Genomic DNA, 22,549 nt, shown 5'->3' on the forward strand with positions numbered 1-22,549 from the left:
TGTGTGTGTCAGAAATGAGTCACTAATCACAACAATTCAGGTAGGTAGACAACATGAAGTTTAATATTACAAGAGTGGAGTTTGAATTTAGTTTTCCAATTACGTGATTTAGTGAGGTGTTTCTCAAGTCAAAAGTCTTTTTGTAAGAGCTATAGTGACGCACAGAATTCATTAACCAGTACTTAGAAAATATTCTGTTAAGTCATTCAAATCAAAATACATGATTTTTGGAAATATAAAATACAAAATATAAAAGTGCAGTTGAGCTGATTGGGGCAAAAACAAACTTCCCCTGATGCCTAGAGTAATGCCTAAAGTTTATTCTTCCACAGATACAACTTTGTTTTCCAAAAATCAACCTCAGTGTGTTGACAATAGTCTAATGACACTAGAGGTCTCAGCAGCCTCAGACAAGCTGATCGCCTGGTCTACAACAGATGATACTGCGAAGGTATAACCTTGTTGTCCTTACGGTGCTATAATAACTGACTCTAAAACAAAGTGCCCTTTACTTACTGATATGAGAGTGAGGCTAAAGAACTGTATCTGTGCTGTGTGCTTCTTCATGTTGGCCTTAACATTGTTTTCATCCAACAAAATACAAATCTCTACAGAATACAATTTTGTGCCAACGAAGAAGCACCTATTCAGCTCTATAAAGTCAGATGTTTTTTAAATTATCATATCAATTAGTGTTCTGTACAGGTTGCTATGATGGTAAGTACATAACTCCTGTAGAAGGCATAGACATTTTCTGTCTATTGGTATTCCTGTCAGGTTTCCTGACTTTTTGATATTCAATTACTATACATTAATAAGACTTGTCTTGCTTGCCAAAATCCAAGATGTGGTGCTTGACCCTTACTAACATCTAACTTACCTGGTTACTACCATTGAGGTGACAAAATATAATTTATGAAACAGCAGAACAAGAGTGAGCCAGTCTTTAGATGCATTAAGACATTCTTGCTGACCAAGATTTTGATGTTCTGTTCTGCTAAAAGCTACCTCGGAAATAATGTGTATGTGTACTGTGAGTTAAGGAATAATCTGTATACCTTAGTCTACTAAGAGGATGCTTATTAGGATAGGGCTCAGTAAACAATAATTTGCAGTAGTCCAGCAGGTACTTCCACTGGCTGCTTTGATAGTAACCAGGAAGCAAATTGTGCTTGGAAGACTGTGGTACAAGTGGTGTAGTTGCATTAGAGCGGTGTCACCTAGAATGTAAATAAGAGATTGTGGGAAAAGAGCACTACGTAGACAGTTCTGAACTGTTTCCTGCACAGCTTGTATTTCATATGTATCAAACTGTTCTTAAAACTTCATGTTTTGTCAAGAGTGAAACTCAATGTCAGCCTTAAAGCAAGTACGGGACCTGCTCCAAACCAAACAGTACTTACTTTGAAGCCAAATCCAAATTAGAGTTAGAACGGGAGTAGCACAGAATCTGAAAAGGTTCAGGAAGGCAGGGCCAGGCCATTATGTGGACTGCTAACCTTCAATTGGGCTTTCAAGTAGCTTAGGATTCCCTGAGATTTAGAATTTATTCCAGCAAAGCCTTCTACTCACAGCAAAGACTTTAATAGGATTTTTTTAGTACCATTTGGAATATAAATTTATAAGATTAGTTTTTTTTCTGAGTTGCAAAAAATGTTTTTTACAATACCAACTTCCATTCATGTGAATAAAAAGCACAAGCCAGGGAAAGGATGTCCTATTATCTGCTGATTGCACCAAGAGCTGTGTAACTGCCTTTCTTTTTTTCACCGACAGTCATCACTTGCAGAGGGTTGTGGTATCCACATATAAAAAATGAATGTTCATCCTTGTTTCTATTTCCAGGCCATTCAAGATCTGCAGAGGAAAGACCAGATTCGATCAATAATGTACTTGTGAGTAAACATACATAATTGGCTAGGGGCAGTTAGTGTTTCTACTTAAAGAGAGCATGTTCTCACATGCAAAATTCTTCAGTTAGCTGATTTGATCTAGCAATGGTTAGTGTCTTTGCCGTATGTTGTTCTTCCAGAGGAACAGGTTTAAGAAGGAAATTACTGCTGAGTGGATTATAATCGGTACACAAAAGACCAAAGGTTGGGCTAGGATTGTTTTACTTTTCAGTGTTTTAAAAATAATCCTATTATTTTTCCTTGAGTGCTGATGGTTATGCTTGATCAGTTATAGTCAGAATGACATGGAAGGAAAAATGTACATTGTATAAAATTATCAGTATAATGATTTTCTGTGGCTGAGCCTAGGGCATCAGTTTAGCAATCAGAAGCTTCAGCCTTTTAGGAAGGTAGTCTCTTTCCTTCAGTTTTAAAGAGCATCATCTACCTGTGGTTAAAAAGTCACGTTACATAAGTCAAGTAACTGATTCGGTTAAATAGTTGCTCAGTTTGAAAATGATGAGATCCTTTAACTAAGCATTACAGACCCCTGCTATGAGTAGCTTTCTTATTTTTTCAAACTTAGTACAGACACAAACCTTAATAAAGTGATCAAAGGTGATGCCCTCATAGAATTCATCAGGTTCCTGGAACAACAATAGAAAGAAATGTGAAACACAATACAGGAGTAGTTCAAAAGAGTATGTTCTTGTTTTTGGTTTTCTGTTTTATGGCTTCTTGTAGCCTTCCTGTGTGATTCTCCATTGTGGGTTCTGTCCTGGTGTTTTATCATTTAGATTGTCATTGATACACATTTACTTCAGCAAGCAGCTACTTTAAACTGAGTGGCCTCTCAAGCGGACAGAAGCTCAAGCTTTAATAAACAATATTAAAAGTAATTTTTCACCCATATCACTGTATAGTATATTTAGCAAAGAAATAAGCCAGGAGATTGCAAGCTGATAGTGTAATTTATAATAATTGCCTCTGGTACAGAAGACTGGTAATTGCCTGGTTTAAGGCAAACCTTAAACCCACCACTAATAGAAAATAAAAATATGGTTTGCAGAGAAACTCTCCACCAGATACTCTATTAAGAAATGTGCAGGGTTGATTGATGGCAGGGTAATATGCTGGTGGTAGGTCAAAGATATGATTTTAACTGTATACCTTCATTTTTGTTGAACACCAAACTGCCTTTGAATATAAGAGTGAAGTCAGACTATGGCAAATTTAGTAATATGTGTTCAACTAACTGCAGGTACAGCTGATGTGACCTTGGTGTTGTGTAACGGGGATTAGAAATTAAAATGGGAATACTCAACCATGTGTCCCATGGTGATGCTCGCAACTTCCAGCATTGCAGCATCTGCTATGGCCGAGGCTGTTTTTTTCTCTAAAGTGCCGCTTCGAGACAAGAGCTCTTCCACAACCTGCAGAGTATGGCAAGAAAAGAGTTAGCCAAGAGAAAAAAAAAACATACTCCTTTTTCCATCCTCGACACATAAACCATTGTGAATATAACAGACATTTTTAACCAGTTCTATCAGAACTAACATTCTGGGTTTAGATCTCTTAAAAGATTAAGGTTAGTATGTGAATGCAATATACTGAAATATACTGAGGTGCTGACAGCTCTGGCTTTTCGTGTCTCACGCTTGCTTTCGGCCTCGGCTACGTGTCGTTTTTCTGCAGCCTCTAATCCTTAGAGGATCTGGCTATGCCATACTGTACGATCGCGCTTATTACATTGTTTTGTTTTTCATGCATTACCTTCTCTGCTAAGCATTAATTGAAATAAAGTAGCATAATGAAGTTTCTAGCCAATGTTCAGGAAGGAAGACAACAGCCAAGTTCAGTCTCTCAGCTGGCAGTAATTTGTAATCAATCCTGATGCAATTTTCTCACCTAAACATCATGAGTACTGTAAGTGATCCCCTTCACTCCCTCGATTATGTCTTTTATATCCCTCCCTCCACCCCTCTCCACGTCTGCAGCTGCCCCTTGGACACTCCTCACTCTGCTTGGGGTCCTAGTCTCCTCGTCCTGTGGCCAGGAGGCTGGTCCTCAGCCAAGTGGGTTAAGCCAAATTTATTGTGACTAAAACATTCAGACCTTTCAGTACACTTCATTCGTGTGTGTTGTTATTCCTAGCGAAACGTGGTTGGTTGTCTATTAAAAGAAAGCTGGGACTCCAGATTTTAAGTTCCCAGGTACAGTTACTTGCCAGATAAAGAACATGCTGTATACTTTGGGGTAATGGAAGACAGCAATATCTTCTGACAACTCCTCAGCATTGATGAAGTAATTTTCAATAAATGCTACAACAGTAACATCACAGGGCATGAAGATAATTCCTCCTGCCTGTGGAGGGGGTGTACAGGAAATATCGAGAGTGATGCCGTACATGTTTGTACTCCTCCAAGGTGATTGTGCCATCGTTATCGGTGTCATACATGTTGAAGAGGACTGCAGAGAAAAAGAGGGAGATTTAACTTTAACCACAGCCTTATATTTAGTGCTCCTATACCTTTTTTTGCAAAAATATAGGATCTTTCAGGTTGTCTCTCAAATACTGTACATCTATGCACTGGAGTCTATAAAAGAATGGAGAGGAAGTGAATAACTTGTTTCCTATTTGAATTTGTCATCTGTTTTTTTCCCATTATAACGAAGCTCTCCACACTTCTTCCCCATAAATGCAAAGCTCATATTAACTCATACTAGTTATGTTTCCTCAAAGAGTCTGAATAGAAAGATACACGTATTGTTTGGCTGCTGTTTCTTGCCCCGAGGACTGATAAAGGATGAGATTACAGAACTACTTGAAGCCATCCTTCGTACATACGAGTGCCAAAACACCCTTCAGAATGCCAAGACGTTTAACCCTTTAATACCCATCATCGCAAAATATAAAAAATACAATTGCGTCTTGCTTTTGAAGATGGAAAATACTTAAGTTTAAAAAGTTTAGAATCTGCATCACCACACCCACATAATTCAAATTCTGTCACAGTTTCTGCTACTGCCCAGCTGCACAGTAAGAGGACTACAATGGAGTCACTGCTCCTGTAGAATTATTTCCTGAATGTGGAGTAACCTGTACAAGTAAAGGCGGTTAGGTAACTTTTCTAGTCAGCCTGAAATGCACTGCGCCACTATACTTACAGCGAAGTTTTTCTTTCCTCACTTTGTCCCGCTGTTCATCGTTCATGCGCAGCTCCGGGGGTCGGAAGTGTCCCATTACAGTAAGAAACTGCTCAAATGTGATCTCCTGAACTGTCCCTGCGCCACCCTTCTCGAAGTTCCTGCACAGGTGCAACTGAAGGTTAGTCCTTCGGTTGCCAAGAGAGGTAACAACCTCTCTTCTTCATTTCTGCAGATATGCAATAGTTTTGTGGCCTTTACCACATAGCTAGAATATATTTCAAGGCACATAAAATGGACGTGTTAAGATATCATGGAGGACAGACAACGCAGTGCGCAGATTTTCCATGCAGATCTCAAAAGTTTCCTTCCTGATTCTGGCATTATCTGAAATGTTTGGTCATTTCTGTGTAACTAAGTAGAAATTATTAGTAATGGAACAGTTTGTTAGCAAGATCTTTGTTTTTACATTTCAGATTGCAGCTGGTTAGCTAATTTTACGTTATTTCATTTGTACATATAAAGTTGTGATATTTTATGAAAAACTGCAATCCTAAATGCTTTCGTTGGGGTTCATTCTCTTTTGGTTTGGCTGCCGTGCAGGAAAAAAAAAACTTCCAGTGCTGTGATAATACCAATGCAGAATCTGAGCTGCACCCAAGCTTGTCTCTACCCCTACACGAAAGAGCTTTAATTTTAATATGTTAGTTCCTTTCAAGTATTAGTCCGCCACTTACCTTTTGTCAAAAAAGGCTTCAATGATTTGAGTTTTAATTGGATTGCAATCCAGATTAGGTACATTGTCAAAGTTCTCCCTCCTGCAAGTGAAAGATAACATAGTCATTCTATCTGGAGTTCAGAAATTAGGTAGTAAGATTTAAGTAACTAAGTAACTAAATAATCTATTAGTTCTCTCAATAAAAAACAGTAAACCAATTAAAAATCAGATATTTCACTAATAGCAACATATGTTTCATGCAATAACTTTTTTTTGGTGTCTCCAGTGTTTTGTGCTTTGTGAGCTATAAACCAAAAGTATTTTTACAGTCAACTTAAGATATCACATGATTTATAGTGGATCATAATCTTTTTTTTGTCTTTTACATACTGTAACCAGCTTGTTTTTACCTTGAGAAAAACAAATGCTAGTTTGTACTCTAGAGGATAGTCATGCAGGGCTGAGCCATGTACTTCTAATAACCTTCATTTTAAACCTGCTCCCAGCTTTTATCTGCTAAAACTAGCAGCTGGCTTTAATATTTATTTTCAAGTACTGAAGAATTAAAACAAGGGTGTTAGTTTTTTTGACCTTATCAAATCTGTTATGTTGTGCCAGACTCTTCCTAGAAAACTCATGGCTACTAAAATTAAACATTACTCTATGCATGTGCTGTTTAAACAATGCAGCACTTACACTTGAATGTGCAAACATGTCCGATATGCAGCAGGATTAATGTTTGATTGCATTAAAGATCTTGCATATGTCATTTCTTTCTATTTTTAAACCTCAGTACAAGTGTGTACAATAGATTAGTCCCTCCTGCAGCTTTCAAGATCTAATGATTACGCAGAAAAATAATACAGCCTCTGATCCCGTTGTGTATGAGATAATGATTTTTATGCATATCTAAAAACTTAATTTACAAAGCAAACACATCACAGTAACATTATCCTCATTAATAACATAAGGTAAGCCACAACAAAGAAGCCTTTAGAAGTGTTTGTTTTTATGATATGGCTTGTAGACAAGATGAATCACAGGCTGGAAAACAAGTGGTGCACAAGCAAGAAATCCACTGGTGGGACCCTAGATTTGGCCAGGATCCAGTGGCAGCTGGTAATCCAGACAAATGTGGAGGCATAAATCATTTTCTCGGGTCTGACTCCCCATCATGAGCTTCACTCAGTAGGTGGTTCAGTTGGAGGCATGTCAGAGATCTTTAGAGGCAAAACTGAAGACAACCAATAGCTGGGTGGACTAGAGTAGTGGCATACCTACGCTGTTGCAAGTTTTGCGTAGCTTTCATTGAATTGGGGAGTTTGTTGTTGGCTTTCAAAAAGAGCTACTCAGCTGCTTGTTAAAACACCATGCTCTTTGTGCGACACCCCCTTGTCTGCTAACCTTGCAAAGCAGACCGAAAGATGTTGAACAGTTCGCACCAGGACTTACTGGAGAGTGTCTTCATCTTGGCTCAGTTGTTTAAAACGCTTGTGCAGAGTCTCAATTTGCTCCAGTGAAACTGGAACAAAAGGAAAGAGAAGTTCACGTCCAAACATGTCCAAGAATGTTAAATCTTGATCCCACTGAAGATCCCAAGGACTTTAGAAGAGTATGTTAAAACAGGATAATTTCACTGAAAAAGGCCCACATTTCAATATAGACTTGACCATTTTTAGGTTCAAAGCCCCAGGACATGAAAGCAGAATAAATTTATGAGAAGCTTATCCAAAGTGGCACTCTCACAGGGTGCAAGTAGTATTTGAAATGTAGTTTGTTCAGACAGTAGATGGCAACCAGGTATAGCATTTTAATTTCTTAACACATTTAGAAAACTGTACCCAAAAACTAATTCAAGGATCATGTCATTTTATTACTGAAAATCTTAATTAATTTTATCAGTTGCATTATAACCAAGTTCTTTTTGACAAATCTAACATTCTTGAAGTTCAACATTTATAAGCCATCTCCAATGCATTCCACAGTTTGCAGTCAACTTTCTTGTTGTCATATGTTTCTGGGATTTGATGCGCAAAGTAGGTGTGTTTAATTAACTGTATTAAGACTGGTCTTTTTGTATGTTATGTCCTAGGTTAGTGTGCGTGAAGTGTTGCGCGCGCTTCTGTGAAAACATTTCTTTTTAACTGTCTGTACATAAAAAATTTGCCTTGTTTACGATTAGTTCTGCAACCGAGAAAACTAATTTGGGTGGGAATGACCTGACGAGATGAAAATTTCAGCATTAGCAAATTGCATTTCATAATCTGTTAAGAGAGAATCAGCAATGAAGGAAAGGTGACTTTTAAACATCTGTTTCTAAGTTAAGAACCTTAAAACACATCCTAATTGTTCCATATTACCCTAAATCATACATGGGGCTTATTATATACAGTATCTACACATTAAAAATGATCAAGCCCAGACAGCTGTGCATAACATACTAGTTCCTGTTTTGGCAGTTATTAAAGTTAAACGCGGTTTGAAAACATTTTAACACAAGGTTTGTGAAAGAATGACGTGGTGACAAAACAACCTGAATGCATGGGTGGAGCATGAATATGTTCACTTAGTATACTGTATTCATGTAATGCCGTTGGCATTTGTTGTTTTACAGAGCAGCAAAACACAATTTTGACAAACTGGGTTAAGAATGGAAATTTCCTGAGTGATACTGCTTTACAGAAGGCAGCTGAAAAAGCTAAAGACCTTCATAATTTAGTTATTAAAGCCTTGAAAAAATACTTATTTTTCTCAGTAATAACAGTAATAAAATATTATTACACAGTGCCATGCATATTATGTAAATACCTGCATCTAATAAAATATTTGCATACTGTAGGTGCATTTAGTTTGGTTTAATATAAATTCTAAAGATTACAGTTTTTACAAAGAGATTCAGCAGTCATATACAGTATATCGTAAGTGGAAAGAAGATGCATCAAGTTAGTATGCAAGACTCAAAATACTTAGATGAATGTTTTCACTGTGGTTTTGCTGCAATGTAAAAGTATTTCATACCACCTACTGTAAGTGAAAAACAATGGCCTGGTCTTCAAAGCATACTTCCTTTTTAACAAAGGCAACTTGAAACATTGAATGGTAATTGTTTTCAGTACTTCATTTTAACTTAAGTCTGCAAACAAATATAAAAGTATTTTAGCAACTCGTTGCAATAGTCTAAGTATTATGTAAGATTTGCTTTGTTCCCATTTGGTTGTAATCCTGAGATCTTTCTACCACTTGTCTTTGAATTATGTTTGCACTTAGTTTTAAATTTCAATAGTTGGTGAATCTCTTTGGAGCAAAGCCCTGAACAAAAAAAAACAAACAAAAGAATATCACACCTTTACCTTGGTAAATATCTGGGTTGTTGCCCTGTGGATTTGAATAATTCTGATGGTATAAAAAAATGAAAGTGTTTGTTCCTTCATTCTCTGTATTCGGAAGCAACAATGTATTCAAATGAATTTCCAAGAGTCAGGAGGCCTCTAGGATTTTACAGTCAAATGGAAGAGAAAGTAAAAGCAGAAGTGACATACAAGAAGCAAAACGAGGACTCTGAGAACAGGTGAGAAGACGTGGGGGTTATCTCTCTTTTCTTCAGTGATTGGTCTCTTGATTTTATTCCCTGTCACACTGCATTGTCTTCTCTTTTGTTTTAAAGCACCTCAGTGATTGATAGGCACTTAGTTGGTGTACAGGATTACTATGAACCTCAGTTCCAAACGAGTGTTTCCGGGGGGTGTTTAAAAAAACACTACTTTCTCAGAAATATTTAATGTTATTTTATATTCCTTCTAGGTTATTCTGGACTTTTAGTGTTTTTACTCTGTTACAGTATATTTCTCTCTACTCATCCTTCAAGTTAAGTCAAGTTCAGGTTTATTGTCATCATACTCATACACAGGTATATGGTATAATGAAATGCTATTTAGCTCCAGTAGCTCTAGACGGTAAGTAGTACAAAAAACAACAAAACAATTGTATAAGAAAAAAAGATAGAGACAACAGGCAATGTGCAAAAGAACAACAGATAATGTCCTTCCTGTGCTTTGTGTAAAAAAAGTGATCATTGACAACAAATAGTTTTTGACCATCCAGAAGAGAAAATAGTGCAACAACGACTGGGAGTTCATTTTGTCTTTTCACCTGCAAGATCTGTTTTATGGGTTTAGGTGCTTTGACAAAGCAGCCACTGACTTATCGGGGAGGTGGTATGCGTTTGTGGGGGATGGTGGTTTTGCATTGAGTAACAGAAAATCAAAACCTGCTCCTTGACATATACGTTATCTCATTAGGGTTTTGGCACCTAACTGAGGGAAGAGATCAGGACAGACATCTGAAATATTCTCACTGGGACTTCAAGGTATACAGAGTCAGCCAAGCCATTAGGAAATTGGGTTTCTTTGGCAAGAGCAGAGGTTGAATGCATGTGCTCTGAATGAATGAACAAGCAAGTTTAGTTTCAAACTTTTCTGTTCCTATCCTCTTTTTTGTCTTGTCTTGTTTTGAATTGGCTGCATGCTGAATCAAGTAAAGTCTGAGGGTCAAGCCAATGAAAGTAAACATGGAATGTAAAGTAAAAATTCTACTTTTGCAGTATTTTCTACTACAAAGAAGGTGAGTGAAATTCACCCTGATGTTATTGTATTTTAATCACTCACGCACATCTATACCAAAGCTCCCTGGATAATTGATGTGCTTGTTTGCAGTGCTAGCAAAGCAAACAATGAAAATTGGCCAACCACTTATGAACAAAGCAGGCATACAGTAATTAGCAGGTGTATCCAAAACACTGTCAGACAACTAATCTGAACAAACACTCGACTGTCTGTATTTGAGAGTTTTTTAATCCTTCAGCGGTACTCTTCTTACAGGGAAGAGATATATGTGGTTTGCGCTTGAGCTAGGGCAGAAGGTTTATGTCAGACCTTCAGAGTGACAGCATTATTTTTAAACACAGAGGCTTTTCTTCAGGCTGCGGAAATTTATTGCAAGAGCCTGGCTTACATGTCCTCTCACAATTGCTCAACACTGAAGGTCTGAAGTCAGCTGTGTCGTTTGTCAAGATCACGAAAGACTGGAGTTTGTTTAGCATTACTAATATGTTACAGGGTGAGATAAACGGATAACTATATAGCTAACTATACATTATCCAGGTATTTGATTACTAGAATGTGTATGTTTTTTTTTTGTTAAACGCAATGGTTGCACTTCCCTTTAAAACAGTCATCAGTTGTTGTAAACTCAAACTTCCTCTTTGTTTCTAGACTCTTACAACAAAGGGAATATTACAATTCAGATCCTTCAGATCTCGCCTTCTGTCGTTTTCAGTCAGACCAGAAAAACTGCGCATCAAAGACCGCAAGAAGTCACGGGCGTGCGATTAATAATTCATCTGCGTTTGTTGTTCTCTGATGTCAGCTAAACGTTTTTACGTTTTACTGTAAGTCCAAATCTGACTTTATACAGGAAATCTCAACGATAATACCACAAGTTGAGTTTTCAAAGTAGTCTCGCCCGATAAATGATTGATTTTTCTCAATACACTTTCCTTTTATTGGATCCTAATCTTAAATGCAACACATTACCTCCCAATAACTGAAAGATTCTCAGTGATACTTGATTTTTATTCAAATACGCACTGCTGCGAAGTCCGGTTACAGTGTCGAATAAATAATTTACGTTCATGTACAGTATTTACAATCCTCCAATTAATATTCAAAAATGATCAAGTATTCAACATACTCACAGCCTGTTTTATCAGCGAGTTGTCGGAATTGTTGCTCGTGGGGTCCAGAGTGAAAAGCTCCCATCACTACTGTTTACCTTTTCCTAACAATATAGCGATACTTCTGACATTTAAAAAATTAAAGTTGCCACAGAATGGTAGCGATGGTAGCGATCAAAGCTGGTGACTGTGAGCGCTCTAGTTCTATGTGTGTGTGGCACTGCAGCCTCACTCACTGGGTGCGTTTTCTACAAGGAAGGCTTGAGGCATGAGGCTGGTGTTATTCTCCGTCGGCGAATGATGCTGTCGAATTTCCCCGAGGTCCTAATGTTGAGCAGAGCCGACACGCACTGAGGCACACAGGCCTGTGCAGAGCAGAAGTATCCTATACTGTTATCCAATACTTTTCACGGGGGAAGGCGATAAATTAAAGGCACTTCATTATGGGAAGGAATAATAAAAAAAGAAGGAAAGAAAAATTAGCTATCCTAGTAAAAGAAGAAAAAACAGCAAACGTAAGAGTTATTTTCCAAAACAACGACTTAAGCAACATAGTTCACCTAACATACATTTGAAAACATTTATATGCTACGGCGAGGCTCTGAATAATATGGCACCCTAAATCTATCAGAGCTATGTGATTTGTTGTTGTCTAGATTTTGGCTCCCTGTTAAATATATAACTAGCAACACTTCTAAACATTAAAACTTAAACTGGATTCTGTATTTTTTTGGAGTTCCGTTTTTAGTTTTCACCTGTTGGGTTATAGAATAGCAAAACGGGCCTGGAAAAGGGAATACTTAGGGCTGAGACACAGTTGTTGACAGCAACAGGTGTGTAAATGTAAAATTTTAAATGGGCTTTTTTGTAGCAGTATGTTGTGTGGCGTAAACTGTAAATGTGCCATCTGATTTCTTTAAAGGTGCATAACTTTTGTTAATATACAGTTTCCATTGATAGTCTAGTTAGAAATAAGTATCTGACTTATGTCACTTAAAAACTCTGCAAATGATCATTAGTAAGGGTCACTTACTACCAGGATGTTGACATGGTATTGATATTCACCTCATGTGTTGTGGCAGGAGTCTCCAGGCAGTTCCCAGAGGGCATAGTGCCAAACAGTTTTTGTTCCACCTCTGTTACATAATCAGTTTAATTATTTAACTGCAATTGTAATACTTCTAAGCAAGGTCCAGGGTATTTTATAGGTAACTGTACCCTTTAGATTAGATTAATTGTATAATCAAGTGTGTAGGTTGAAGGTAAACACTAGACCCTCCAGGTACTTAGCTTGACACTCTTGATTTGTAGATTTTTACTTGAATTTGTAGCCCCTATCTGGAAATGTTAACAACAGTTTTAATACTTATGTAATACAGGTTCATGAACATGTTAAGGTTGCTGAAAATATAGTGGGCCAAACAAGACCACTGTTGATGACAACACAGATCTATGCAAGTAACTATTAATACAACACATTTTTAGTGTTAATATTTCATTGGCAGCCACTTTGCCCTTCATGGCATGCCATTATGTTTATAACATGAACGTGTTGCCATAGGCTCAGTGCATTCTTCACTTTGGGTATCAGTACTTGCCTATGTTAAACAACACTTTTGGTGTGTATAATCTTGTAAATATTAAATGCATATCTGTTGTACAGTACGTACACCCATTACTTTTTAAATGCATTAGTTTTTTGGGGGATTTAACAGAGAAAAAAACAGAAGCTAATTTTAAACAAAAACCATTATCAACAATTTTTTAGATATGCAGTTATACAGAAATCTGTGTAAATCTATTAATGTCATTTGAATGAACCGCTGTCACTGGCAAAGAGAAACTGAAATCTGCTTTCATGTCTATGAAAGGCTGGATGGCTTTATTTTGATCTTCAGCTCACATAACTTTGCAGACAGCTAGGCCATAGATTTGTTGTGACTTGAACATGTACAGAAAAATCATTTCTACTATGGTACCATAAAAAATACTGTGTAAATTACTAGTAAAATGTTCCAATGAAAGCGGGGTGGTGTAAGTAAAAGCTCTGAAAATGTAGTGAATTCTCTAGGTGGCATTGCTTCTAATGTGCCTACATTTTGTTATTCAAAAGCCTATCTCCTATCTATTGATTTTTCCGAAAACTTGGCCACATACCTCCCGTTTTATATACAGCAATGACATTATATACAGCAAAGACACTGTAACACTGCAGGCTTCAGTCTAAGTCAACAGAAGAGCAATTTGGATGCAGATACTGTAGTTGCAGCATGGGCTTATGACTGTGTCTGATGCAAGAAAAGACAAAACTGTTCTTCCTTTGAACAGATCAATGTAACTGAAAAAGCAATTGCCATACTGCCCTGTGCTGTTCCCTCTACCACACTTCCATCAATATTTACGACTAATTATATATATATAAAAACAACTTTTAAGTGGTCATTTATTTCTGCATATTATGGCACTAGAGCAACCTGATATAATGTCCAAAGTTTTCAAACTCCTTTCTGTCCTTATTTCTGGACTGTTGATAAGTTGTAAAAGCATATAATGGTAGTATTAGATATTAAACTTGTTCGTAATTCTCGATTTGTTACCCTCTTTGCTGCCACCTGGTGTTATATTTTATAAACTGCACTAAATGACATTTTAAAATTATGATCAGTGCAACATACATGTAGTGGAAACCTAAACCAGATAAAATCATTTTGTATTACATTAATCAGAATTAAAAAAAGGATTAGGCATTCTTAAATGCTGTGCAAAATACTCGGTCAAACATTTAGAAAGAATCAACACAATAGAAATGTGATAAAAGTTATTCTCACCTCAAAATGGACTTAACACCTTTAAAATGAACACCAGTTTAATATTTGCTGACATTAACTGAAATCTGTTTCAGAATTTTTTAGCTGACAAAATCATCTTGCGTTACAAAAGAATATATCAATTTCACATTTGTGCCCATACAATAAATGGCTTACAATTCAGTACTATTAATTGGAAAGTAAATCACCTTTCATATTTCTTTTGGCAGCATATGGACAAAACACAAAAGCCCTTGCTCATTTTTAACTACAGATCTTTACTTGTAAATTTACAGAAAAGTTAACCCAGGAAGGTCAAAATGAGCATATTCAAGTGTAACATCGCTGTCTTGCAGAAGCAACATTCTTAATTTCTTTCCTTGTAAGGGATTGGGGAAAAAGGAGGGATGGTTTTAAGGTTGGAAGGTAATGTATTCTTGGCAAGTGGCTTGAAGCCTGACTAATGTAAGTCTCGGCACAAAGTGTTAAACCGCAGTGACAGCGCTAAACTTTCAGCGAACTGCATAGCTGTGGATCTGTTCCTTCCTCGTGCCCTGAGTTAGTGTTCAGTTTGTTATACTGCTCTGGTACAGTTCGAAGAGTCTCGGCTGCGTCTTCTGGATAACGTGTCTGGAGCTCCTCGTTAGCGGTGTAATGGGTGTCCGAGAATTCGGCAAAGTATCGTCCAATTTCCGGATGTCCAATTTCCAGTGGAGAGGGGTGGAATTCCAAATTTTCTAGAGTGTAAGGAGAAAAGAGAAATTGACTGCTGAGATGCCCTGGTCCTTATTCTTTTATCAAATGTATAAGTAGCAAATTCTGTTTTTTTCTCATTGCAGTAATAATATTACAACGCTTAGGCTACGTCTCAACTTTGACCCATGCGACATTCACACAGTGCTTGATGATAGGATTCCACTGGTGAGCGATTCTTTTCTTTAAAAAACAAGAGTTATGCAATTAACGAATCATCCCTCCTCTCCTTCTGGGGATGTTTCCTCCCATGTATTTTTGATTTCCTTTAGCAGAAAAAAGACAGCACATAAAGATAAGAATATATTTACCTTCTTTAAACATTTTTTTCTGACAGCAACTGGCACAAAAAAAAGTTTAATTCTGCATGCTTATCCTCCTTCACACAAGGGTGACTGTGTCTGGAGAATTTTCTGACCCACAGCTAAACTCCAATGAACTACAACTGGACACGGACCTTTTCAGCTTGGAACTCTCCTGTCCAGGACAACAGATTGCAAATAAGAGGGAGAACCATTACCCTGCGCTGCATATCGACACGTGCCATCCTGGACCAGGACATTGTAGAAAGGTTGGTTGGGTCCTTTTGCCAGCTGATGGACCCTCATCGTGGTAATCCACTCCATGCTCATCATGCACTTGGGATCCCAGCCATAAATCACACAGCTGTACCCTGATCTAGAAGAAAAACATCATATCACAGGCTCAAAAATGACCATATCAACAAGGTGTTCAAGAAGGGAGTTGCGTCAGCATGCGTAGGCTGCAAAGGAACAAGTAAAAGTTTATTCCATGCTGAAAAGAGAAGAAAAGAAACACAACGTTTCGGCTGTGGAGCCTTCTTTGGGCCCTTCTTGACCCGAAGAAGGTTCCACAGCCGAAACGTTGCGTTTCTTTTCTTCTCTTTTCAGCACGGAATAAACCTTTACTTGTTCCATATCAACAAGGTGGTTTGTTATTCAGGTAAAACACTATATTAATTAGGTAAGCCCACTTCCTCCAAGATAGTCTTGTCTTCATTTGGGCCAGTCTTCCGGGAGTATTTGGGTTATTATTGTATACTAGTGATCTTCCAGGGCTGCAATCCAGTAGGTTTCTCTTCACACCATTAAGAGATTAGAATGTGGTGTTAGGAATGGGATAGGTGGAAAGAGATAAAGAGATGGGTATGGATTGCGGTGTCTTTTCCCACCTGCTGTGCTAACAACAGTGCACCCTGATGTGTCCTGGTGGTAGATGGTGAAAGAGCAGTATCGCACCCTGGCGTACACAAAAGGCGGCCAGGCCCACCGTTTGTGTTTCATGATGAGCCCCACGGAGAACTCCACTTCATGGTGCGCAGGGTCAGTGCGCTTCTTGATCTCAGGCTCGGCGGGGTGCCTCTTATGCTGAATGTGCTCCAGCGTGTGCTGCACCAGGTACCCCACTGCGCCATGCTGTGAGGGGTCTAGGGCCTGGATGTGCTGCAGAATATCCAGGACCTGAGAGACAGACCGAGACAGCGGTCACATCCTGATTGCCTGACAAATGAAACAAGCCATTTCAAGATCTGATGGGAAGATAGTTCAGTTTTGATTAGTGGACTGTCTTGCTTCTTCAGTCACCTCCATATTTTTTCATGAGATTTATCAACCCATAACTGAGAACTGTTTCCTTTGTGATGCCGTTCGGATTACGAGAGGATCTTTCCTACCTTCTCAGGCCAGATGCCCAAGTGGAAGTACAGCCTGGCCTGCAGGAGCAAGTACTGCACATTATCAGGGTTAATGGTGAGGTAGAGATCAAGGGAGTCTCTCAAAAGCTGGTAGGATTTCTCATTGCCTTCTCTGTGAAAGCACAGAACACAACACAGAGGTAAGCTCAATAAAAGAGATAGTGATGACAAGAAGTAACTCATTGTTACTGCTTATTGGTAATCTCACCCTCGCTTGCCAATGTTCAGAAGATTTCCCACCATTCTTAGCAGCACTTCTGTGGTGCTGACTGCGCAGTAATAGTCTGATGTCACCTGGTGACCAATGAGGTATTCACATTCCTTTGCGGTCAGTTGCTTTCCTTTCCCAAAAGTGTCAATGTAAACATAATCATAGATATCAGGCTTCCTAGGATGACACAAATGAAAATCTGTAAGCACAGATAGTCTTGTATTCTGTTTAAAATGGCAATTTTAAAGCCACTTTTTAAAAAAAAACAACATCTTATTTTAGTAAATGACCCATGTTTTATGATGTCAGATTATGTATTATTGTGAAAATTAAGTGAACTGTTACACAAGAACAGTACTGTGGTCAACAATGTGAACTGATGTTTTTTAAAAGATGGCCTGGATATGCTTGTTGTCCAAAGGTATTCTCTTCCTCCACTTACCCTTGATGTTGTTGGCACCATCGGAGAAGGAAGTGATTGGGGAAGTTCACGGGTTCTAATTTTACTCCTAACTTCCTTGCTAGTGTTAAGTACAAAACAGAGAGGCTGATGGGAATGCCAGTCCTACGAATTAGCACCTGGAAGGAAGCAGATCTGTTAATGGAAACCTAAACTCATGGCAACAAAAAACATATCTTCAGGAATAACAAAATAGATGTAGCTTCCTAGTTTAACAGTTGTAGATGAAGATTTTTATTTATATACTGATCTGAACAAGCCACACATTGATAACCACAACTAGAGAAATCAATTTCTGTTTTTTCTTCTCATAAAGCTTTCATTTGGCACACATGCTGATGCACTAATTTTTTTTAAAACAAGACAGGACCCATCTTCTGACACACACAACAAATTAATGGTAAAAGGTTGGAGATAACTTTTTGTAAAGTACCTTAGTGTCACAATAATCAGGAGTCTGATTAAATTGAACAAAACACAAAATAATGGCGTGAAATAACCCAAATTATAATAATGCCTGCCTCATTCGGTATTTGCAAACAGTCCTATCTAAATATCAAAACACAAATCCAGTTCTTTTGATCCCAGCATTACTCATTGCAGGATCATACGTCTCCAAGCACGTATTCTTAATAATCTCAGAACAGAGACTGTATTGAACTTGCTTTAATGAGGACATTAACCATTACACACTTTGCATCAGACATACAATTTTTACACCTTCTGCCACTTGTAATCAAATACAGTATCTGTTATTCAGATTCAATTAGATACTGCAGCACAGTATATGCGAAAACAGAAACCTTGACTAGACATGAAATTATTGTGTGGGATTGCTTATTGCTAGGTGTGCATCTGCAGCATCAACAGATCACCTTGCTTTTCTGAAAAGGTTATTCTTTATGCATAAATCCTGGACTTTACCTGGTGAAGGTATGAGTTGAGAGGGTTGTAATAGTCACACTCATTGCCTTTATATTGAAGTTGATCGTAGAGGACAGAGTTTAGAGCACACACCACTTGTCTCTGTTGCTCAAAATCGTCAATCAGGGACCCATCATCTAAACACAGTCAGTGGGAGAGGCTCAGACTGACACACAAGGGCTCACCAGCAAAGCTCACTGTGCAATGCCAAAAGGAATAAATATTACATGCTAAGGCTCGTGCAGTTGTAATTACACATTATCTGCATTTAAAATATTACATCACTAAAATGATCGATGTTTTCATTGTAGAGGAATCCTTGACAAATTGATTGCTCTACAGACAAAACACACTAATGACTCCTCGAGAAATGGATTGCTCTACAGAGAAGGGATGCTTACCTTCAGTTGTTCTCAAGCTGGGGTGCGAAGGATTTTTAATCTGAAGTGTTTTCTTGATCTTGTCCACAATCTCGTCCAGCTGAGTTGAAATGGACTGCAGGGACACGTCTGCAAGAGGGTTACAGTACTGGTCTACCAGTACTGCACCTGAAAGAAGACACCAAGCCAGTCAGCAATGAAGAAAGCCACATTGCCTTCTGGGCTGGACCTATGCAGACGACTGACCTGGTAAGAAAAAATAACCCATTTTGCTGTGTCACCCTATATGGGTTAAATGATGCACCAAAATAAAGTTCAGAACTCAGATAAAACCAGAAATATAGAATATAATTCAAGTCAGAATATTTTAGAGTTTTGTGGTTCTAAAAAGAATACAAAAAATTATTTTAAAAGTTACTTGCTTGGGTGCCAATGCATTTTTAGAACATAATGGCATAAGACATATTCTGACAAAGCCATTTGAAAGTAACAGGATTCACATCTGGAATCCGCATTTATGTCAGAGGCACGTCTGCTTCAGGCCCTGTACTCACCCTCTATAGTGGACTGTTGCTCTGGGGGTCTGGCAAGGAAGCTCTTAAAACTTTTCAGGATGTTTTGCTGTCGGAGAAAATACAGGATTTTCTTTGCATAGTACTTCAATGTCAAGTTCTTCCTGAAAGCCAGAGGACAGGAAAGGAGATGGAAAATGACAGAATTCCATGAAAACCTGAGAGAGCACCACCTTTAGGCTACTCATAATTTCATGCAAAAATGTTTATTTATGGATGTAGAAGCACTGTTGAATATCTAGTCTTTCTGATAGAATCGGTTCTCTTCCAAAACGTTAAAATTTTACAAGACAGATCTATGCAATGTGTATTTAGTAAGTCTTCTGAAAAACACTACATTCAGCTGAAAGTCTGACCAGCAAATGTTTCACTAGGAAAATGTAATATCAGAGAACTCAAATATCATTTTTTATTACCTGGCAGGAATTAAAAGTAGGGAAAAGGCTAGTGACCAAAGTTAGCTAGGAAAAGTCTAGAGTGGAAAACGGGATTACAGGAAAGTCTCGGTATTATTTGCCACCCACCTTCTGTCCGAGTTTAATATTGAGATGAGCTCATCTTCGCAGAAATGTTCAGGGGCCCCCAAAGACTCGATCTCGGTGAAGCTGTCCCCCAGAACCTGACCAATGCAAGGCTGTTACAGATCACTGGGTTAGTGTTATAGCGCAAGCCACGTGCTTACCATCTTAGCAATGTGAAACACATGTAGCAGCGTAAGAGGAGGCAGTAAAAGACACCTTCTGTAGGACAAGGACACACTATTAGAAAGGAAAAGGAAAGCCAGTAAAAGACATATCCTGCATTTCTTTGAATACCACTGAAAGTCCAGAGAACACTCAGATGAACATGTAAACTCCACCTAGACAGGTGCTCCAGTACAGGACTGAGTCCAGAATTACTGTGCTGCCCCATTAAGTAAGTCATTCTCCCTCTATCTCACAGCCATTCATGATCAGTACTTAAATTCTAATTCATTAACCACCAAGGAGCTCTGAATGAATTCTTTCTAGGGGGCCGTTTCACATTACATGTGAAACAATGTATTTTAATTCCTCCTGTTAAGTTTGTGTCTGATGGGGTGAAAAACAGACCTCAAAAACTCATGTAGCTATCTAAGAAATTCAGTTTAAAATCAGTGTAAGGCAACGATAAAAACACAAAAGGTACTTACTACTTCTGCAAAAAATCTCTTGGAAAACGACTCCACTGTTCTTCTGATCTGTAGGCCAACAACAAACCGCTTTCTGTACTCTTTCAACCAGTCATGGGATTCTGTCTGAGGATAATGCTTCAGCAATCCGGGCCATCTAAGAATAAATTTGAGGTTACCTCAAACTGTCAACACTCCGTGTGTTTGCCAGACAACTGGAATGAAAAGTCTGTGAGATTCAACATTTAATAAAAAGGGTTTTAATGGGGAGCATAGGTCTCGTGATATCTGTGATATAATTCCGTGCCTGTATATGTCATACATTCAAAACAAACTTATTGAAATGCTTCCCGGTTCTAGCGCTCTTTGGAGACTATGTGCAGAGTACCGTATACATCTGATGCTTGTGTGTGATGCTTGTAATTCTGAAGTGCCCTAATCTTAAAATGATTTGTCTTTTAATCTACTTCCTGGCTCCGCAGATTTCTGAAGATATGTGCAATAGTCCACTATTAGTCAGCCAGTTAGTAGGGATTTGCAGTTTTCTAACGAAACCAGCTGCAGACAGAGAGAAGCGTGACATATTTCAGCCTTGCAGCATTCAGAATCCCCTCGGGGTAAACAGAAATACATGAGGGATAGCCAATGAATGAATGAGAGCATAAAAATAAATAATAAATTACGTCATCTAAAATATACTTAAATTATTCAAGGTCGAAAGATGTATTCAACCGTGCATGCTTTTTTTTACGAAAGTGTAAGCAAGCGGAGGCTTTGATCGGGGCTGTATGATTTCACAATTGCGGTAAAATATTGCTCCATTTTCGTTTTTACATGCATTAGCACAAATTTCAGGCTCTCACAGTTGTGACAGCCGCAGTGACTGTTCGCCGAATCCATTCACGTCAGTTCAGCAATCTGACAAAAAAAAACGTTATACTGCTACAAATTTAAAAGTGCGTCAATGGATAACGTCTAATGAAAGTATTCTGGGAGGGTTTTTCTTTTTTCACCTGAGTTTATATTGATGCTCCCAAACCTTTCCTCTTCCATGACAGACATCGTGCAATCGCTTGCAAGCGCAAGAGACATTGGCAATATCACGATTGTTCAAGACGGGGAAACACAAAATGTATTCCAGCAATTCAGCCGGTAGATCGGTTAGTTTTTTCCCGCTTGCCTCGGACACCGTTCCGTTTAATCCCGAGTGCCCATCTCCAGCAGCCGAAGTAGCCATCTTCCCTGTTTACTCCAGTGACCTCACTGCGAAGACCACTCCAGTGCGGCTGTACAGCTGGGCCGAGCTTTGACATTCTCCGAGGGAACATCTCCAAATTATCACTGATCCACAATAATGTAAATCAAAACATTATTATTTGTATTTAAAACAAAACACAGAAATAATACATATGTTACACACATAGTATTAGAATAGTATTGGAAGATTATAAAAAATGTTTAGGATCCCATTCATAAAAGATTTCTTTTAGAGTAACCTATTGATTTAATATACATTTGTTTAATTTTATTTTAATTTATTTTATTGTTTTAAGCATAAATCATATCTAAAGATTTAAATTTAAACGTATAGGTAGCAACACTTGAAACCATGTCATATTTTAGTTAGAATTAATCATTTAAATCGACAAACCAGTTAATAATTCTGCGTATTCAATACATAATGTTGTTATAAATAGTAAAAGTAAATTAATATAATAATAATAATAATAATAATAATAATTGCTTACACTTATATAGCGCTTTTTCTGGACACTCCACTCAAAGCGCTTTACAGGTAATGGGGACTCCCCTCCACCACCACCAATGAATTAATTACACAAGATAAATATAGAATTAATTACACAACAAGAGTTTCTGGCTCAAGAGCACAAACCCCTCATTTGACACGAAGTTCCAAACAGGAGTTTCTTGGGTGTTGAATAACATAAATATTCAAAACAAATTAGTAGGAATGGAATACGAATTAACATGTATCCGCATGATATTAAAAGCCAGAATATTGAAAGAAAGTTATGTTCTTTTATGACGCACCCTAACGGATAAAGGGGTTGGTCCTAAGTAAATTTTCC

General features: G+C 38.0%; 3 protein-coding genes across 5 annotated transcripts in view; 1 reads left to right on the plus strand and 2 right to left on the minus strand.

Annotated features, from left to right (window-relative positions):
- Positions 1–35: 35 nt before the first annotated feature.
- tesca (tescalcin a) lies at positions 36–11,805 on the minus strand. The gene is made up of 8 exons (XM_088617691.1): positions 11,510–11,805; positions 7,210–7,279; positions 5,777–5,857; positions 5,061–5,200; positions 4,300–4,361; positions 3,218–3,325; positions 2,492–2,539; positions 36–1,857 (listed from the first exon to the last, which is right to left on the minus strand). The coding sequence occupies exons 1-8, from the start codon at positions 11,571–11,573 to the stop codon at positions 1,780–1,782; spliced, it is 651 nt and encodes a 216-aa protein (XP_088473817.1). The 5' UTR covers positions 11,574–11,805; the 3' UTR covers positions 36–1,779.
- Positions 11,806–14,336: 2,531 nt separating this feature from the next.
- Positions 14,337–21,769, minus strand: fbxo21 (F-box protein 21). Of its 3 annotated transcripts, none has more exons than XM_088617695.1 (12): positions 21,473–21,768; positions 20,481–20,616; positions 19,834–19,928; positions 19,292–19,413; positions 18,759–18,905; positions 18,358–18,494; positions 17,416–17,552; positions 16,971–17,150; positions 16,742–16,874; positions 16,339–16,529; positions 15,569–15,726; positions 14,337–15,032 (listed from the first exon to the last, which is right to left on the minus strand). In XM_088617695.1, exons 1-12 carry the CDS (start codon positions 21,694–21,696, stop codon positions 14,800–14,802), a joined length of 1,893 nt encoding a protein of 630 aa, XP_088473821.1. In that variant the 5' UTR covers positions 21,697–21,768; the 3' UTR covers positions 14,337–14,799. The 3 variants fall into 3 exon arrangements, with proteins under 3 accessions (XP_088473821.1, XP_088473820.1, XP_088473822.1); XM_088617694.1 differs by having other exon boundaries at positions 19,834–19,943; positions 21,473–21,767; XM_088617696.1 differs by having other exon boundaries at positions 14,790–15,032; positions 15,569–15,721; positions 19,834–19,943; positions 21,473–21,769.
- Positions 18,856–22,549, plus strand: part of nf2a (NF2, moesin-ezrin-radixin like (MERLIN) tumor suppressor a) — a 32,351-nt gene continuing 28,657 nt past the window's right edge. Inside the window, exon 1 of the mRNA XM_088617699.1 lies at positions 18,856–18,986. Coding sequence (XP_088473825.1) covers positions 18,969–18,986 — 18 coding nt within the window. The 5' untranslated portion in view covers positions 18,856–18,968. The remainder of the gene's footprint in view (positions 18,987–22,549) is intronic.

The sequence above is a fragment of the Lepisosteus platostomus genome, chromosome 24 (genome assembly GCF_059453375.1).
Source record: "Lepisosteus platostomus isolate fLepPlt1 chromosome 24, fLepPlt1.hap1, whole genome shotgun sequence".
NCBI classification, from domain to species: Eukaryota; Metazoa; Chordata; class Actinopteri; order Semionotiformes; family Lepisosteidae; genus Lepisosteus; species Lepisosteus platostomus.

Excerpts from the sequence above, each read along its gene's own strand:
- tesca (XM_088617691.1), bottom strand. The coding sequence starts at position 11,573 with ATGGGAGCTTTTCACTCTGGACCCCACGAGCAACAATTCCGACAACTC. Across the intron at positions 5,858-7,209 it reads CAAGATGAAGACACTCTCCA|GAGGGAGAACTTTGACAATG; the intron begins GTAAGTCCTGGT and ends TTTCACTTGCAG. Across the intron at positions 2,540-3,217 it reads GCATCACCATGGGACACATG|GAACCTGATGAATTCTATGA; the intron begins GTTGAGTATTCC and ends TTGTTGTTCCAG.
- fbxo21 (XM_088617694.1), bottom strand. The coding sequence starts at position 21,696 with ATGGCTACTTCGGCTGCTGGAGATGGGCACTCGGGATTAAACGGAACG. Across the intron at positions 20,617-21,472 it reads GAGCATCAATATAAACTCAG|ATGGCCCGGATTGCTGAAGC; the intron begins GTGAAAAAAGAA and ends ATTTATTCTTAG. Across the intron at positions 15,727-16,338 it reads CTCATCATGAAACACAAACG|ATCAGGGTACAGCTGTGTGA; the intron begins GTGGGCCTGGCC and ends TTTTTCTTCTAG.